The 20322-nt window shown below is 40.9% G+C and overlaps 1 protein-coding gene across 2 annotated transcripts; it reads right to left on the reverse strand.

The window, feature by feature from the left end:
• Positions 1-1594: 1594 nt before the first annotated feature.
• On the reverse strand, positions 1595-20322 carry LOC117490724 (voltage-gated potassium channel subunit beta-3). 2 transcript variants are annotated; one of them, XM_034140519.1, is made up of 14 exons: positions 18957-20322; positions 9288-9331; positions 9166-9203; positions 8604-8683; positions 8377-8421; positions 7841-7885; positions 7687-7730; positions 5773-5859; positions 5582-5667; positions 4813-4933; positions 4622-4716; positions 4357-4477; positions 3595-3683; positions 1595-3474 (listed from the first exon to the last, which is right to left on the reverse strand). In XM_034140519.1, exons 1-14 carry the CDS (start codon positions 19223-19225, stop codon positions 3385-3387), a joined length of 1254 nt encoding a protein of 417 aa, XP_033996410.1. In that variant the 5' UTR covers positions 19226-20322; the 3' UTR covers positions 1595-3384. The 2 variants fall into 2 exon arrangements, with proteins under 2 accessions (XP_033996410.1, XP_033996411.1); XM_034140520.1 differs by having other exon boundaries at positions 20069-20320.

The raw sequence follows: 20322 nt of genomic DNA on the forward strand, positions 1-20322 counted from the left end.
CCTTGTCCCAACAGCTTCTCCAGAAAAAAATGAATCATGCAGTGAAACCTGTTTATCTCCGACAGCGTTGGCGGTGACAAATCCAGTATTTTACAGCACATATGATAATCTTTATCAGAGGGTGGCTCTCGGTGATAAGCACATATGTTATCTTTATCACTCCGATGACATTTGGGAGTCGAGAAACGAGAGGCTGGCAGATGTTTTGTGTTTGTGGTGAGCATGTGGTGTCCCAGTGGACTCGGCACAGATCAGCGCTGGACTCACAGCTCTCACATTGTTCCTGTAACATCCATTTGAATGACTCAGGGGCCCGAGGGACATTATGGAGGAGTCCATTTAGTTTGCAGTTTGAGTACCATTTTGATTTTCTAAAGCAGTGAAGATATTGTATGGTTTGGTAGTTCTTACCTTCTTTTAGGAAGAGTTAATTGCAGGTAACATTTGTATATTATCCAACTTGATAGTTAGGAAATCCTCGTTAATTAGACTTTTTTTTTTATTTCTTAATAACCAACTCACCATTCTTCCAAATATATCCTACTGTATGTACATGTGTCAGACAAATGTGGTACCTGCCTATGCTCTGTATTTGTATATGCAATTGAATATATGTCCACATGGTAAACAATTCAATTTTGCCATCAGATATTTAGTATGTCTCAGCCCTTGTTAAACATACTGTATAATGAGTGAGTCTGTAAAACAAAGCTGTTAGTCGCAAAATAATATACAAGAAAGCTAAAAGTTTGTAACTGCCAGAATGAGAAACATGCAGTTATAAAGGTAGCGGTTTAATCGATGTATTCGTTTACACAAACAGTAGTCTGTGGGAGATTTCACAAGCAGCTCGTTGTAGTTCTCGTTTTTGCAGAGCCCCGAAGATGATCAATGTTTTGATTTGCCTAACACCAGGAAGCCGACCAAAAGGTGCATTCAGAGCTTCACTAGAAATAAAGCAACCAAACCTGTTCAGGGTTCAATGTAGTTATCTGTCTCTGTTTGCTTGTTCAAGTTATGAGTGCAGAGATTTATAAAATGAGGAAATAGCAGCAGAGTTCACGGAGCTGCTGCTGCTCGTTTTACTCTCTCTCTGCAAAAACATTTTGAATCTGAGGGATTAAATATTGAGAAAGATCATCCTAGCACATGGTATCTTTTTAATGGAAGTTGCAAATGTAATCCTAGAACTAAGGGCATTGTGGGTAATGTGCTTTATTTAGAGTCTTTGGGATAGGTTGTTTATATGCAGCTCATAAATTAACATTCCTGCATGTGCACAAATAAACGGTTTATTTCAAATGGGAGCTGACTTTAACATTATAGCTATACATACTCTATTTCTTCAGGTGATGAATAGCGAATACAAAATCTTATTTAACTTTCTATTCACATTTTGACTCGGTGTGGTGTGTGTGTGCAAATAACCTTTGTCCGAGTCCTTCTGTGCACGACAGCTCTGCAGGTTGTTATGTAACGGGTGCTGCAGACACAATAAGAAATATACCTTTCAAACATGTGCTTTGTCCCTTTAGATGAGAAAAGGTTTGAGCAACAGACATGATACATTCAGAATGAGTTGTCTCTTCTCTGTTTTGTTTTTCTCTTTGTTGCAAGACAAAATATAAGTCATTCAGGCAGAGTTACATTTTCAAGGTTTGATTGAAGTATCTATGTACACTGGAAGCTACACCCGGTCCATCATCACAGTCACAGAGGAGCAACGCTTCAGCCGCTCCTTCAGAAGAGTCTTCCATGATTCATATATTTAACCTTTATCTCGCCATCTCAAACAGATAAGCCTATTTACAGTACAATGTCACCTTGTACCAACTGAAACAACTTCATGTATCAAAACACACGCACCCCGATCTGGAGATTAGTGCTGCTTTCATGGGAGAATCACAAAAGGAACAAATCCGCCTCCTTCACATTACAAATAATTGAATTAAATACAAAACTAAAAGGAAAGGACATCAAATGCACATTAGAAAAACCAGTTGTGCATGGGAGCAAGACTCAAGGGAACAAATTATAAACAGAGACAGAAAACTCCCAGAGAAGCTATATTTTTAGGCTTCCACAAAAAAAAAAAAGTTACATTTGCTAAATCTTACCCCAAGTGAACTGTGGCAATAGTATTATCACATGTGATAAACTCAGCCTTTTCATATGTCCTATCATTTGAAAACTACTATTTTAACACAGTGTGTCCAAATCTTTGCGTCAGATGCTCAGTGACCTTCCCGAAAAGTCCAACTGCCTCAAACCTCTGATTTTGGAACAAGGATGCTCTTCACAAGAACGGCATTGTTGGAAGTGATGCCAACATGTTTTTGATACAGTTGAAGACAATACAAAGATTATACGTGGACACCCGTCCGTGTCTGCAGACTGAAGAGAGTCTTTAAAGCAAGAGTGCCCGTCAACACAGATCCTGGATCAAACTGCCAGAACATTTAGAGTAAAAAAAATGGCTTAAGGGCACTGCAGATCTACATAAGCCATAAAAGCCATGCCACATTTACACCCTGTGTTAGGGCTATTCTCTCTTAAAGGGACATGCGCACAGTTTACAAACAGAAGAGGCAAAAAGACTGCTGAGAAAGCATCAGGGTTGGGAAAGTTACTTTCAAAATCTCATTCACTACTGACAATTTTAGATTGTATTAACCAACACTCCAATCCAAAAATCAGTTATCGTTGCAGTGCAATCTATTCATTTTAGCTGGTTGCTAAAATCATTGCAGAATGCGTAACAAATATTTGGTCATTTCAAAGTAATACATCACTTTCCAGATTTTGAAAAAGCATGTGATCTGTTTCTGTTTTTTTTTCTTGACAAGTAATCCCTTGTTCCCAACCCTGTGAAGCAGTGAGCGTGGCAGACCAGTCACATGCACACTATGGGAAACGTCAGGCTAGACACATGAGTACTAACCTTTGGCTCTCTGAATGCTGGGTAATAAACATACAGATTAACAGGCAGCTGCGAGGGGAGGAGACTCACATGTCTAATGAAAGCACCATTCACGCTTTAAAGTTGCATCTCAGCACATAGGTGTTTTTTTCTATTTAAGAACATTTGATTCAAATCTTTGAGCCTTTCGTTGTCTCTGTGGATGGACCTCTGTAAAAATAATCAGTCTTGAACGGCAGTGAGCAATATATGACCTGTTTTTTTCACAATTGAGAGATCTTATTTTTTTGTATACATGATACAATGTACTGCGCAAAATGGATATGCGCACATACTGGAAGCATAATGTTGCTGAGGACATGCAAGTTGTTGAGTATACAGCAGAGCAAAAATGGATGTTTCCCAATGTCATTGTCTTCTTCATCTTTTCGAAAAAACATAAACTGTCACTCAGTTTTGCGTCTTCAAGCGCGCAACTCCTTCTTTGAGTGTGGCTTGTTTCCCAGCAGGCCATCAATCTCAGCGATGGTTTGTGGGGTCATTTGGGATAGGATCTGCAAGGAGGAAGAGACAAAAAGGCAATGAAGTTTTTCTTTTTCACAGAGCAAGTAAGACATATTTCATACTCTGTTTGTCAGATATTTAAATATGGAAGGAAAAAATAAAAGTAATACCCGTAGTGCACCCAGGTTCTCAAGTAGTTGGTCTGTATTAGAAACACCCAGAAGAACTGAGCTGACTCCCTCACTGCGCAGACACCAAGCTGTACAAAAGAGATAAAGCATAACAAATGTGTCAAATGGACAAATTCAACCTGAATACCAAAACAGTAAGAGGTCTGATCAGATACACTTTGGGCTACTACCTAAATCAGTACATTTTATAGTAGACAGGCAAGCATTCATTCTGGACAAATTCACATGGCATAAACCATGCTTTTAAAAAAAATAACTGCCCTATTAGTTAAATAGTGGACTAAGATGTATTAAGTCAATAAGTAATTGTCCTTGTTTTATTCCATGCTGAATACCTTTTTTGAGCACATCTCAAGAAAGTGGTGCTTTTGCAGAAATTCTTTGTGGAGAAACCTTCTTTTACAGATTTGTCTTTTAAATGAAATTATCGATTAGTGGACTGAAAAATAGACACTGATGATTCAACCGAAAAATGGGAAAAAGTAATGTTGTAATTGCAACTGACCAATATAGTGGATGCCCACTGGCAGACAGGAAAAATGTATGTAAAGCACTAAAAGTGTTGCCTAATCTCTCTTAACACAATCAATGAATGCACTTGAACAAACATTTGAATCAATCATTTTGTACCATGGAAAAGATTTAAGATTGGAAAAAAAGTAAATCTGAGAAAGTTTACAATAACCTCCAGTCACACAACAGTAAGAAAGCAAGGCTCTGGTAGATATTTTCTGGTCGTACCGATGGCTAACTGAGCCGCGGTGCAGCCCAGTCTGTCGGCCAGTAGATGGAGCTCCTTGATTTTAGCGAGCTGCCTGCGGCCCTCCTCGCTGTTCACTCGCTCCTTCAGCCACTGGTATCCCTTCACCGGGAGCAAAATGGAGACAAGCGTTGATACAGTACTGATTTCACACTTCAATCCCCCCACTGATCAGGGAGAGAATTACCTCGAGGCTGATTTCTAGTGAGAAAAATCCCAAGGGAGGGCCAGTCAAATCAAACTGACCTTCATTGCTGCTCTGGAGCACTCGGGCACACCATCGCTGTACTTCCCTGTGATTAATCCACAAGCTAGGGGAGACCAGGTCATGGCTCCAACACCTGGGATAGGGGAAGAGATTGAAATGAAACAGGGTGAACCTTAAATAACAAGAAATAAAGATAAATAAAGTGCTGCGAGACTGGTGAGAGTCTGACCGATCTTGTGGTAGAGCTCAGGAAGCTGCACCTCCACCTTATCCCTCTGGAAGTAGTGATACTCCGCCTGCTCACACACAGGCGGTATCAAGTTGAACTGGCGTGCCACTGAGTAAGCCTCCTGTTGCCAGAGAAAGCAAAACAAAAAGGTTAATGGTGAGCATTTTATGACATAACCCAGGGGTGTCCAAACTACGGCCCGGGGGCCAAATGCGGCCCGTGGGTCATTTTGAATCAGCCCTCAGCAAATTAAAAAAGTATAATGGAGTATGGCCCACAAATGAAACTTGTGCTTGTCTTGTATTGTATTGTACTTCTTAAATATAGATGAAAACGGATATTACACAGTATTCATGTGTTAAGAAGCACGCTTTTCAAACAAATTCAGTCAATAAAAGTTGAAAATATTTTCTATGAAATCTAACTTGATAAGAAAAAAGGCCAATAACTTATTTTCATAACACGCTTGAAATAAACCCTTCCTATTTCCTCTTATGATAATCAACCTGGGGCTCCTGTTTTAAGGAATGAGCTGCTAACAAATTAAATGAAACTCTCTGGAGAGCTGGGATGTAGGCTGTTGTTTTTCTTAAAGCATATTCAAGTATTAAGCATAATTGACCTACATTTGATTGATTTTGCTAACATATAACTTAACTCTAGTGAGTGGCCCAGCCCTTCATATATGTTTCTGTATGTGGCCCTTGGTGAAAAAAGTTTCACCCCTGCCATAACCTGACGGTGTGTAAAGTGTGAGATCTGCATTTACCATGATTTCCATGGCACTCCAGCGTGAGGTTCCCCAGTACATGGCCATACCCTGGTTTATTACGAACGTCATGGCCCGTACTATCTCTGTAAATGACAGTATAAAGCATCATATTTACATCACACTCTCCTGATAATTTAAGGCAATTGATCACAGCAAACAAGAATCATAATTTCAAACGTGTCACTGACCCTCCATCGGACTGTTCACATCGTTTCTGTTGGCAAAAACGATGTCCACGTATTCTAGCTGCAGTCTTGATAAGGATCCTCTCAAACCTGTCATTAGAAATGGTCACAGATCAGACAATATCATCAAAAACAGCCTAGCTAGCGACTCTGAAAGGCTTCACTAAGCTAAACGCTAACATCAGAATGCTGGTATACTGTTCACCATGTATACAATTTTGATTTATATTGTGAACATATCATGTAGCCAATGAAAATGTCATTAGTCCTGCAGATATTTTGGTCCAAAACTTGTTGACCTGTTGATTTCACTTGATGAAGAGTGAAAGGAAATGCATAAGGATTCATGGGCTATTGAACCATGACTGTCAACACTTGAAAGCAATCCATCCAAAAGCTGCTGCTGAGATAAATCATTCTGGAGCTGTCTGGAGGAAAGACAGAGCAAAAATGCCGTCCATAGAGCCACATTGCTAGCATGGCTAAAACCAAGTCAGCGTGGTAGTAATCCATCGGCATCTATGCAAGATTCCTGATTTACTACAATGTGCAACAGCGCGTTACTCAAGTTAAACCTATATTATTTTACAGTGGGATATTGAAAGGTATTGCTGTCTTTTTCTTCTACTCAAATGTGTCCTTGGGGTATGTTCCCAATATAATGAAGAGGTTGAAGTCATGAGTTAATAGTATTAGAGTAGGAAGTCCAAATATGAGCACTGTCCTTGCACATATTCACTCAAGTACGCAATGGCCTCAAATCAAAAACATCATCACAATGACGAGATATTCAGGTCCTTGGTAAATGGCCGCCCCAGGGCTATTTCAATTGCAACATACACAAAGAAGTTGTTGTGTACAAGGCCAGTAGGCACTTAGTCTTTTTGAGAATGATTTTGTAGGAGGAGGAACGAGTTAAGTGGCCGGAAAGACAGTCCTGGGGACCTTGAGATGTTCTTTATACAGAAAATGCATCTCTTTCTTTTCCTGGTCCACGGAAACATCCAAGCTCATATGATTTCAATCTGCATTTCCATTCTTCAACACTCTTAATGCTAAAGTCATGCACTTTATCTACCAGTACACCATTTTGATCATATATGCTGCAAAGGACCATACTTGTTTGTACTTCGGCTGTCATGAATCATGTGTTATTCTTATATATGTTGATGTATTCACTGTGACATGGAGTGGCTTGAACTGAGCGCACACTCAAAGATTACAGCATCATCAAATGACTAATCACAACTCAGGGTTAGCTGAGGGGTAGAATTAATGCACTTTGGAAGAAATGTCATATACGGTTATAGTAAACTCTCTAAATTGAACTTAAAGGGGACCTATCATGCAAAATGCACATATGTACGTCTTTAATACATGAATATGTGTCCCCGGTGTTCCAGGGAACTCACCAAGTGTCAGAAAACACAACCCTCTCTATTTTCCTCCATACCCAAATCTCTAAAAAAGGGGCTGCAACGGATCTGATAAAAACTGATCCAGATTTGAACACTGTCCTGACGTCAGGACAGTGGCGCTACGGCTATTGGGCCAACTCCACCAATCAGGAGGAGACAGTCACGGCCATTGCCGTTCGAAAGCGCTGGAGACGCTGTAGTACATATGCCAGGCCTGTAGGTGGTGCTGTTCTCACAGAATCAACCCTTGCTAAAACAGATCTAAAAAATGTCAAATTGAGCAAAATGAGGCATGGCTAAAATGCATGATCTGTTTGGTATTTTGAAAAAAAAAAAAGTATAAATATGCCTTATATAGGTATGGTCCTACACTATATTATTATAATATAGTATGATAGGTCCACTTTAAAGAAAATAAAAATAAATGTAGTAATAATACACACAACTGAATTGATCCTTTTTCTGATTTAAAAGCAAATTTACTCAAAAGTCACTTTACCTTCAATAATGTGCTTTCTTGAGAGTCCTCTCTCTGTCTCTGCTCTGTGGATGAATGAAAACACAAATTACTGATGTTTTATTGAGAGCATAAATTAAAACAATAACTTATATTAGACAAAAGAAAGCACATACTCTTTTAGAGTTTTACTTACTGGCCTCCCCAATAGATCTTTGTTGTGATGACGAAACTTGAACGCCTGGTAATAAAACAGGAGGGTTAGGAGGACAGTTAATATATCAATACAGTGTGCATTATGCAAGTTTAAAAGTCAGAATTTCCTTTCTCTGTGCCTTCAATATTTGCTATAAAAAGACTATGTTGACCACTATTGACAGATTGCATATTCTTGATTTCAAGTTTGACTTTTATTCCTCCTTGTATTGTTCCCCATCAAAGGTGTCTCGAGGATTGGCAGCCAGGCAAATCAGCCCCCAGTGTTTATGTTCACGTGCTATAACATTTTAATCCTTTTATAGTCTTTCTGAGGCTTAAACTCCTCATTTGTTTAAAAAGTATGAATTTCCCTTGAGATAATTTAATGGTAGCCTATTTCAACAGCAACACAACACATGTGGGCAAGCAGTGTATTTAAAAAGCAAGCGGATTATGAAGGATTAAAAAAAATAGTAATCATAATAAAGCTTTTGACATGCTCCGAAGTCAGTTTGAAAAAATGAGTAAAATCACCTCCATCCTTTCTTCTTGATAATAATCCCTAGAGTGATCTCCGCTCTGTGGAGAAACACATAATTAACTGAGGTAAGTTGATGCTGAATTCAGATCATACAGGGCATCTGCAAACTGGACTCAAGGAGCATCAGAAGACATAAAGACACCTACAAATACAGTTTGAAGAAAACTGTAAATTGATGTAAAGTTAAAATCGATGCTTGGAGGAAGGAGTGAAGCCTGACCTTCCTGAGGCGTACACCTCTGCCGTGTCAAACAAATTCACTCCGTTCTCATAGGCCATGGTCATCAGGTTCTCGGCCATCTGCGGAAACAGAAAATATGAGACTGTGAGACGTAGGCGGTGGACAAATGTTCAATTACACAGAGGTCGTCCGTGAAGGACACGATGCAGCGAGGTTAATATAGTAGAGATGATATCTAATATCTCACCAAGATACTTTTGTTTCAGATGTGGGATTTAGAAATATTTGTATGATTACAAACACTGAGAGTTGTAGTGTTGTCCACAAATGCAATATGAGCACAGGTCCTAGGGAATGGACTTATCAAACAAATAGAGGGACAGCGATTTAATAATGTTGGACTGAAGCATCCTTTTGTGCATCTCAATGTACGTTAAAGGGTCTTGAACATATTGTCTTCAGTGGTTGTAATGTTATGGTAAATGCATGTTGTCCTTATGTGTCTTTGTTGATGTTACAAATGGAGCTGCTGTGATGCAGGGAAAATGTCAGACTTGATCTCACAATAAAGTATTGCCGTATCGTGCGGCAGAGCCCTCACCTCATCCGAGATCTGAGATCCAAACGTCACCCAGGTGCCTGAGGGAGAGGAGAGACACACGTCTGTTTAGTTTGAGGCGGAGGAAACAGAGATGAATAATATCCTGCATCAAACCAACTCACCTAACCCGAGGCAAGAAACACGAAGGCCTGACTTCCCCAGGTTCCTGTGAAGGAATAAAGAAAAGATGATGGTATGATATGAGGTTATTTCAAAATACGATTGCACAAACACTCGCAGGTGAGATCCCATCATACAGTACACTGATGTGAGTGAGTGACAGGAGCCACACCCAGTTTTCATCTGAGGTACTTACTTTTTGCCATTTATGCTATCTGTACTGCATTTAAGAGGCAGATATTGTTCTTTTTACTCAAATACATTTACATGTCACCACCAAAATTTGGGATTTTTTTTTTTTAGACCAAACATATCTTTAAAAGATATGATCCACCATATTGGACTCTTTTATCTACTTCAGTAACATAATGGCATCACTATGTAACACTAGCACTTCTAGAGCTCATCTCTAAGCGGTTGACCAATCCCAACAGAGCCGGCCAGCTAACCAATCAGAGCAGACTGGGCTCTGGTTTCAGACAAGGGTGAAAAGAGGTGCTGCAGCACAGGCAGTACGAGACAAATAAAGAGCTTTTTGAACATTAAAGCATGTAAACATGTCCCAGTAGAGTCACTAAATACAAATATGAACCTAAAAGAATTGCACTATAGGGCCACTAATGAATCATTTTGGTTTGTCACTGTGTATCGTACTGAAAGATAATTAAAAAACTCAATAACATTTTTTATTTTCACATGAAGCATGAGAACACAAAGACATAACAAATGAATTAATAGTTCATTAATAGGATGTAACACATGATAAACTGCTAAATGTTAATGATTTTCACAGTGATCCTGGACGTCATACAGCTGCTGAGTGAAAGTCTTCCTCGCCCGTGGTTAAATTACAGCGTGGGTCTAATTATCTCTGAACAATTGACCTTTCATCCTTTCGTATGTTAACAGATCAGTGTGTCTCGCAGTGGGTCAGAGAAACAGCTGGACGGAGCCGAGCTCATCTCAGAGAGGCGAACGCTTCTTTTGTGTGGACTGTGTAAACGGCCCAAAATGTTCCCTAAGCATTAAGAGGAGTCAATTACCCAGCGTGCCACATCTGATTATCCAGACAGCTGAGTTCTGAAGGGCGAGCACTGGGAGAAAGCAGAGAGCTGCATTTCTGACCACAGGAGCATGTACAGCAGAGAGTGATGTGGGCTTAGCGCTCGCTCTGCTCCTCTGCGCGCTCTCCCCCATTCTAATTAGCTGGGGAGGCAGCTGGAGAAGAACTGCAGCAACTTGCCGTCTTTTCATCCAGCGCCTCTCCCCTCTTTGCCTGCCTGCGTCTGCCACAAATAGCCAAATGCAGGAAGACAGACTGTCAGAGCATTTAGACTCACTGGAACAAGTCCTGCTTTTATTTTCTCTGGTCTATTTTTAATGCTCGACCTAAAGCTATTTTTAGATTCCTGCATATGTAAGCACTTGTGCCCCACAGTGTGCGTGTGTGTGGGGGCGTCATTGTTGTGGGTGGGAGACGCTTATTGTTCCTGTCATTCCTTTTCAACTCTGTCAAAATAGCACACAGGTGGAAGGTCGGGAGTGTTTCACTGAGGGAGAAACTGTCAGTGGCGTTTGATGGTGATGATTCCTTGTATGGTAATATGTCTCTCGTCTCGTTTGTCAACCAATGGCAGCTCGGCCTGTTCTCACACGCTGAGAGTCGCTTTGAACACTGGGAGTGAATATAAATGAGGCACATGGGAAATACACACTTCAGATGCTTTTTCAAATCAAACATTTAAATATTTGTTGGATTATTTGTTCTCCTTTACTGGTATTTTTCGGTGACATCCATCAAATTGTGCCTTCTTGCCTCATCCTCAGTCAGGGGGAGGTTCAAGGAATTTTTTTTTCTTGCATCATTTGACAAGATTGGACCAAAAAACAGTAACCCCAAAATATTCCCTGCTAGTTGAAACAGCCATCCTCAGCTTAAAAACAAAACAGAAAGCCTTGAAATGTGTCAAAGGATAGCAGCTTTGACTCAAAATCCCCTGCGAGATAAATACAGTGCACATGAGAGGCTATAAATGACAATTTTGTGGCTTAAAAAATCAAATAGTAAATCTCAATCTGTATATTCATGTTTTGTGAGTAATTTCCTACACTTTAACTGAAATTCAGAAAAAACTGTTTTGCCATCTATAGCAGGACGTAGCCTGTGAAAAGCTCATTATTTAGCACGTGGATATATTGCAGTGGTAGTAAATTTGATTTAATTATAGCCTAGACCCAACTGCGTTTACCACCTTCCTCACACAAGAGTACCATGATGAAAAACAGAATGTGTTATATTACACATTTTAAATGTGACAACTAAAAAATGCAACAGCTACAACATGACTCAGCATTGTGTTAATGTCAAGCATCCGGTAGCATCCACAACTGTTACAAACGCATGTTTTTTTCTGTCAATAAAAAAACAGAGCACAGAGCTGACAGCTTAACATGTTGGTGCGTCGTTACAGGAGCAACAGAGACACCAGCGTGCGTTAGTGGCTGAGTTTCATGATTGCTATGCACCATAAAACACCTTTTTTATTTTGTTTCCGAGCAATGGAGGATGTCATTGTTGCTCTGTGTGACAACTGGCTGCCCCCCCCCCCCCCCCCCCCCCTCCTGCTCTCAACTCCACCGCTCTCTGCAGTGCTGCAGTCTGCTAAATTACTATCAGTGAGTCTGGAGAGACACATGCTCTCTCTTTCCTCTCACTATCTCCCTCACGACATTCTCTCTCTCACACACACTCTCACACACACATACATGCACAAGTACCGACACTCAACCTATATCATTTGACATTGATTTGGCAGGCTTTATGCAAAGACAACAACAAGATCTATACTGTGAGGCGTCAGTGGTCCAATGCTCTCACGTGAACGTTCACGCTCCGAGGGAATTACACTCCAACTCCGGCACAAATATTCATACGGTCACGCATGAATGCACACGTGAATAGTCCACACAGAAACACAGATGCTCTCTGTGGCCTCTATACTGTAAGTATGGCCTTCCCTTGTTTACTGTTTCATGTTTTTTTCTCCTGCCATAAATCATGAACTCTAAACAAGGTGATTATAGTGAGTTGGTTGACTTGGGCATACATTGTTAATGGGAGAGAGAGAGAGAGAGAGAGAGAGAGAGAGAGAGAGAGAGAGAGAGAGAGAGAGAGAGAGAGAGAGAGAGAGAGAGAGAGAGAGAGAGAGAGAGAGAGAGAGAGAAGGAGCAGGTGCTCCGTCATGGTGTAGTCAGCATTTTAACCTGTGCTGACATTCACAGTTTCCACCTGACGCTGAGGAAGACACTGTACAGACGGTTAGGTGCAAATGGTCGAGGTTTTTTTTTCTGCAGTTGTCATAAAATGCCACACACATGCTGAGCAGGCTTTTCTCCGGAGGGAAGAACACCTAGATATTAATAACACACACCTCAGTGTATGTGTGAGTGTGTGCTTCTCCTCACTTTTTCTGAGCACAAACTGTGGAAAGATGCTGGACTGTCTGTTCTCTTTCAATAAAGCTTAATAAACCGCTTCAGGGTTTTTTAAGGGTCAGTTCACCAAAATTACCTTCTTTTTGCCCGTTCAGAACAATTCTTATTCTGCCTCAATACTGTATTGGTGGATAATTAAATTCTTATTTCTCGGTGCTCAAAGCACTGAAAGATGCCGTCTTCTTTTTTGTGTGTGTCCTTGTTACTAGATAATCCAAATAACTGTTAAAAGGGACCAAGGACTCAATAGAAAGTGAGCTCAGGGACATTGTATCTCTCTTTCATATTTGTCAAAGCTTTCAGCAGCACAAACTAGATTCCGGTTATTTATAAGATAGATATCTCAGATTGTGGAAAGAATCACGTGCTGCTACACCACTATAAGTGAGAAAACACATGTGGTGTTGTTGTGTCTATATCTCTACGGGACAAGAAGCCAGTGTAATTCGGCCAGTGCTCTAATTTCTCTTTCAGATATTATTAATGAATTAGGCTAAACAACAGACTTTTCATGTAATGTAATGTTTTTTTAATTGATTTATGTTAAAACAGATTTGAAAGTAGGTCTGTCCTAATTATAAAATACACATGCCGTGAGCGGAGCAAATGAGACAAAGACACACTCAGTCAGATGCTCCCCTTTAATGTGGGTTATGTTACTTGTGACAACTGAAATTTGATGTCCATTTTATTGAGCAGCATTTTATGTTTGTGTGAATGGACTGCATTCATTTAGCAGATTATGTGTTTGAAATAATACAGAAATGTCTCAAAAGCCTAGATAACTTTGAATCGTGTCAATGTGCTCATGACAATGGCAATGTAAGACTAAGATGTTTTTGAGCATCATGCTGTCCCCCAGAGTACTTTGGTCCTCGTGTGTTTCTGTGAATTAGCTAGTAAAGGTTGTAGAAAAACTAAAATTGCTTTTAAAATGCATGTCGAATGTTCAAGACATTTAAATATAATGGGTCAAATTAAGAAGATTTTTAAAATAAAAAGATCTTACATTTAGAATATATATTTGTATAGTTTGTGAGACTTTTCTGTGATTCTTTCATTTAGCTGTGTTCCTGCTCTTACATAATGACATGCAATGACGACACTCTGCCAATAGACCATATCAGACTCTGACAGTTTTTTTTCACAGGACGTGACGTGGATTTTCCGGCCCTGATTATGTCACTCGATGCTGCCAGCACTTCAGTCCACAGGCAAATATTGACAAATGTAAGTCACTGACCCAGCAATTATCGGTTTATAAGTGCAGTCTATTTAACGTCTCCAATCCGCAGCTGTACAAATAGAGTATGGCACAATTCCATGTTTTATAATTATAACATTTAGCAAACCTGTTAACACATATTACTAGGTGTCGGATAAAAAAAAATAGCCAGATGTTTGTCACTTCTCAGCAAAAAACAGATTTGATTAGGAGCGCTCCAACACATTGTACATTATAGGCTAAAGGGTGAGACTTCACAACAGAGCCGGCCAGCTAACCAATCAGAGCAGACTGGGCTCTGGTTTCAGACAGAGGGTGAAAAGAGGTGCTGCAGCACAGGCAGTATGAGAAAAATAAAGAGCTTTTTGAACATAAAAGCATGCAGACATGTCACAGTAGAGACACACAATACAAATATGAACCTGAAAATGAGCACAATATGTCCTCTTTAAAATCAAGCTAGTGAATATACAGTGAACCTTTACCTAACATTTTCAAAGTGATGTCACTAATCTGCTCGGTCAACTGGAAAATAAAAAAACACAGCGAGAGAAAATGTAAAGGTCAAGGTCGTTGCAGCCTCTTCATCCTCCCTGCCACACACACCATTTGTTTCCAATGATTGTTTTCCCTGATAACAAAACGAGGCCAAAGCATTTAGTTATCACTTTATTATCATTCATCACAACTCCACTCTGTGAAGTCAATATTTTATCACTGTTTGGTATTCATTAAGGCGGCCGTAGGGTTTTATAAAACTGAGAATATGTATTCACCACAACCATTTATATGAATTCATAATTGGCAGTTGTATTGCTGAGGATGAGAGATGTGGACTTGAGTAACATGACCTGGACTTGAGTCAGACTCAAGACACACATTTGATATCTTCAGACTTGAAATGACAAAATCTAAAAAGACCTGCAACTCCACTTGAACCTGCATACCGGTAACTTGTGACTCCACCTGCACTTGAGCCACTTGACTCGGAAATACTTGATCATTCCCCCACACCCAGAGATTAAAAAGTGTGTTTTTAAGAAACGTTCAACAAATCAATTTATTTCACTTAATTTCCTGTTAAGTTAATGCTATATATCCCCGGCAATTCGATTCTTAATTCCCCTGATCCACTTTGTTTAAATCAACTCAAAAGCATTCAATTGCAGAGGAAAGAACAAGGTTTTGTTACTAAGCACCAATTGGATGAAATAATACCAAAGATCATTTTTGTATGCAGACAAAAACAGTTGAAAGTTGACAACAAACCTAAATGGCAGTATGAGATACGTGCAACATTATGGAAGGGCATATTGTTGACTTTTAGGATTCAACATTTAAAGTTTAGGACTTTGGGACTGTCAGTCTTGACTTGTGACTTGCAAAATAATGACTTGGTCCCATCACTGCTGGATGTCCATTGGCCAGCGCGAGCTCTTGAGATCTATGGGACATATTTTTCAGCTGTGCGTTTTGTGCAATGTGTGGTGTTTTGGCAAGGTACCAGGACTCACTGATACACCGCCAAACAGCATGATGGGTACAGACTGCTCTCTGTTGACGTTTGTGTGAGGTTTCGCACCCAAATGACGTGTATACTCTAACATTTAAAAGGGTTGCAATTAGGTCTTTGCATGTGTATTTCTCTCAGTGTGGAGTATCAAATCTGAATGAGCGATTCTCACAACCAGCTAGCAGCAATACTGAAGGCCAAGCCTCTTACAAACAGACCCTTTTTAACCAGACACTGCACGCGTAGCCACAATGTGTCCGTACAACTTAACAGGGGTGTTCATCCTGTTCATCAACTTGACCGTTACTCCATCAGCTACTGAGAGTTCAGGCTTTCAAAACTCACTGTTGAAGTGTACTCTATTAGAGCACAGCACTTCTCTGAATGGCTCAATGTCATGACACGTTGGATCCTGATAGAAATGCAAATGGTCTAAGCATTGTTCTAGAGCTAGAAATGCAACTGAGGAGGTATTATTGTCATTTTATGTGATATATAACCCTATCATAGGGAATGTCTATTTATTATCTACTTTTCTTATCACTGTTGTGAAATGTGACCTAACTTTTATTCAACTAGAGGCATATGTATATTACCTGGGATATAGTAGCTTCACAAAATAATCTTAACTAAAGGGCCACTAACACACTTTTCCCAGAGCTTTCTCCCACTTCACAGCATCTGAGGAAACTCAATGTGCTGATGATGACCGTAAGATGTGGGTCAAAGTCCTTGAAAAAGCTGAGTTAAGATGAAACGACAAAGGGAAAAAGAAAACTGAAGACAATAAGTAGCTGTGTCCAAATTTGTGAGAATTAGTCACAAGAAAAGATTGATACCATCTCTTGCTTGGAGTGGTAATGATATTATCATCTCATTCTCTGCTAAGTATTTCCCAAACGTAATTTTATGAGCTTAAATGATAATGAAAATGATGCCAATAGCTCCCTGTCTCTCCCACTCTCAATGAAGTTGTGTTAGACCGTGCAATGTTCTTAAACCCTCATGAACAATGTTTGTTTATACTGTTTTAAGACTCTACTTAAATGTGTTCCCTTCTCAATCATGCATTAAGATAGATGCATCCAGCTGCCTCCAACTGATACAATGTGCCCCGAGGTCTTGGCAATACACAAATATATGAGGAAAAGTCAGAAACAGTGGCAGATAAATCTTTCCTGGAGGTGTACCTGACCTGCTTACCGGGTTGCATTCGGAGAGAAGAAAAGAGGAGGCCTTGTTACCATAGAAACTGACAATGAAAGTGACAGCCGAGACTCACCTCCACAGGTCTCGAAAAAACTAAAAGACAATGGCTGCTGTTTTTTGCTGATATAACTATGTGCTTAAGGATTTTATTTTGAATTAAAAAATATATTAAAATGAGCTGATGTTGGTATAAATGTTACACAGTTATTTTAATCACACAATAATCATAATACTTAATCAACCCAGTTCTTTTGAGATAGTACTGTATGTTAAATACATAACACATCATGTGTAAAAATTGATTTATGGATATGGACATTTGTGAAATCCGTCACAGAATCTGCAAGACAGTAGTGTGTCTGTTTTTCACGCTGATAGCACATTTGTCACCTTTTTACTACCCTGATGAACTACACACAAACACACACACACAGACACACATACACACACACACATACACACATCTTTCCTTTTGAAGCTGCCTTTTTAAAGACTTGGATGAAAAAGGGGAGATAGAGATATTCAAACAGAGGGGGCAGCAAAGGCTCATTGGATAGATCATGGCAGCAGGTGCCACTGTCTGCGAGTTATGAATATTCAGGTTAATGTGATGGCAGGGGAATTAAAACAATGCACGCAAGCAGGCCAGATAGTTGCAACATGATCGACCATCTGGAGATCAGATTTTTTTAACTGTTGACTTCTGCTCTAATGTGATGTTCATAAGGCCTCAGTCCACATCGTGTCAAGATATCTCCGTCGTTTCCTCTCGTCACGGACACACGGACTCATCACAGCGTACGTGTTTAATGCAGATCCTGGTTCCTCCCTGACCTCAGTGTGGTGTGACAGCAGTGGAAAATGGAGAATGTGCGACTGCTGTGCCTCCACAAACACAGTCTGCGGCCGGGCGGTGGGCTTTCAGAGGACTCGGTTTACAGAGAAGGGCTGATAAGAGACAGCAGTTCTGACTGATTAGGAAATAAGACAGGCACAAACTAAAGGCAATGCCTGGGGTGTTGCCACTGGCAACTGGAGCTGCCCATATGCTGTATAGACTTATTGTGCTGCTGCACTCCCTGCTAGTGACACTGTACCAGAGACGGAGCATGAGAAGAAACCAAATCAGAAGATGCAATTCACTAGGAAGATAAATCCGTAGTGGAGGTATCCAGGTTTCATCTTGTGCTTCATTCCCGTTTTAGACATCCTATTTAATGAAAACTGAAGAAAGGTGGCAATTCAATCACCCTGATTACAAGGAAATCGAGTCATTCAAAACCTTCAGTTATTGAGTTTTACAACGGAAGGAAACGTAGCATACAGAGGTCCTATATATTCTAGTGTGTTTCTATATGCATTTTTATATAAATCCACTGCGGTGTAAGTAGAGGCTGCATGAACAACTGTCCAAACTGAAGCTCTGATCCTTCAAGAATCATATACTAAAAGAGAAGAACCAACATTATTTCCTTTGCTGTTTATCTGGTCTGTTTTCCCCCACATTATGACTCAGACCAGGTATATGTGCAACCGTTACAGCAGTATTCTGTGCATATCATGCTGCACCACTATTTTATGAAACCTTAATGCTTTTTAAACCTCCATAAAAAGCTCTGGTGGTGTTGCATTAAGGAAAGCTGTTATTATTGGAGGCACATTCATCTGTGGTAAAGAGCAAGAAGCCAGGGCTAAATTAGCATAAAGCACCTAAGCCTATGGCAAATGCTCCTATATGCATACTGCCTGTTACGCTGTGATAACGTTATAGCTGTTCGGTATGCATTGTATAAGCATTTTTACATCTATCAGAGCAAGCATTTTCAGGCGTTAATGCCATTTTTTATGATGTCAGTGAAATCACTGCTGAATGTGCACTTGATGAGGTGCTTTACATCCTCGCTAATGGATGTTCTGCATGTAGGCAGCCTGCAAAATATGCACCAGGATGCATATTGGTGAAAATTCAAGCTAGCCTTAAATTCACCTCACATCTCAGCAAATAGATGGAGAGAAATAGAAATAGAAAGCTGGTTGGTGGAGCTTCATGATGTGCAGATGGAATCACCTCGTCCCTGCATGGGATTTGTCACTGATGCTCATTATGATAATCTGCTACCTGTGGGATAATCTTGGGGGTCAGAATGTCGTGATTATCATAGAGAAATTAAAACCAGTGTGACAGTGGATTAACCCTTCACCCCCGGGGCTCCTTATCTCCATACTCACCTGTACTTCATGCTGGTGTGGCGCCCGATGGCCTCCTTCATGTGGGCATGGCCGTGTGGAGCCTGGCGCGACCCGGGACCCTCCCTGGTCTTGACCGTGCCTTGAGACATGTAATTGCCATTACTCCCTTGTCCACTACCTCCTCCACCTCCACCTCCACCGCCTCCTCCACTGCTTCCTCCAGGAGGTGGAGCAGTGCGAAGGCCACAGAGCCGGTCCTCACTGCGACTCTTGAGGTTGTGCTCAGTGCACGCGAAAGACACCTGCATCCTGACCCAGGTTTCCGGGGGCTCTTTATTTTGATTTAGGGAAGAGGGCGGGGGTAGTAACACACACTGTTGGTGCTGATTGTTGTGGCGAAGCACTGACACTCATACAAAAAGGGCTCAGACAGGGCAGGGCAGAGATTTCGGCTGAGAGTTGGAGGGTGCAGGCAAGAGTCCAGCCTCTAACATGACACACACAGAGTTACCATCTGCACTGTCTCCTGTCTGGGGATGCAAACCTGGCAAAAGGGCTCTTTGAGTTTTCACACTCATAAGATGCATCAGGGCTGCTTTCCAAAAACCATCAGGCGGCTTGTAAGCTCACAGCAGTGCTCAGACGGATTTGGGGATGTGGCAGTTCTTGGGAACCCCCTAAAAAACCTGCGTGAAGCCTCCCTCGAGAGTGTCAGCAACACGGCCTCCTCGCACATACATGCACGCACTCCTATAGCTTATGTTGGCTGGTAAAACACTTGATGGATCTCTGTCTTCTCTTCAACTGAGGTTGTGTGTCTTGAGCCGAGGAGCTCCGGAGTGTGCCGCAGCAATGACACAACCACAGCTACAGGCATCCTCGCACCTCGCGTCGAAATAAGTCATAATTTGTTTTTTTGTCGCAAGGTGGGTCAGCAAAAAAAATAAAAAAACTGCTCGAATTTACATTTCCGAGGAATCCAATCCGAGCAATGGGAAATAGACTTGCTATGATGCGTATTCACACAGTCAGAGCCCACTGATGCATCATCGCCCAGCAGCCTCACGCAGCATCAAATTGATGCAAAGGGATAAAGAGAGAGAGAGGAAACAGAAAGCAGGAGCAAACACCGAGCCGGGTTTTTTTATTACCTTCAGTCTGTGAAGTCGCTCACATACCGGCAGCAAATGAGCAGCTCTCCCGTTATTCGACAAAATTTCACGGGGCACGGATTTGAAAAAAAACGCCGGCACACTGGCCCCAAAATCAGACATCTCTCACGCGCGACGTCCCCTCCCTCAGTCCCATCCTGTCAGCACACAGAGACCCACTTTATTTATTCTTCTTTCCCTTTCCAGAGGCTCCAAAATGTTCACGACACACACGCAATGTGGGGGTTTGCGAG

The sequence above is a fragment of the Trematomus bernacchii genome, unplaced genomic scaffold, assembly GCF_902827165.1.
Source record: "Trematomus bernacchii unplaced genomic scaffold, fTreBer1.1, whole genome shotgun sequence".
In the NCBI taxonomy this organism is placed as follows: Eukaryota; Metazoa; Chordata; class Actinopteri; order Perciformes; family Nototheniidae; genus Trematomus; species Trematomus bernacchii.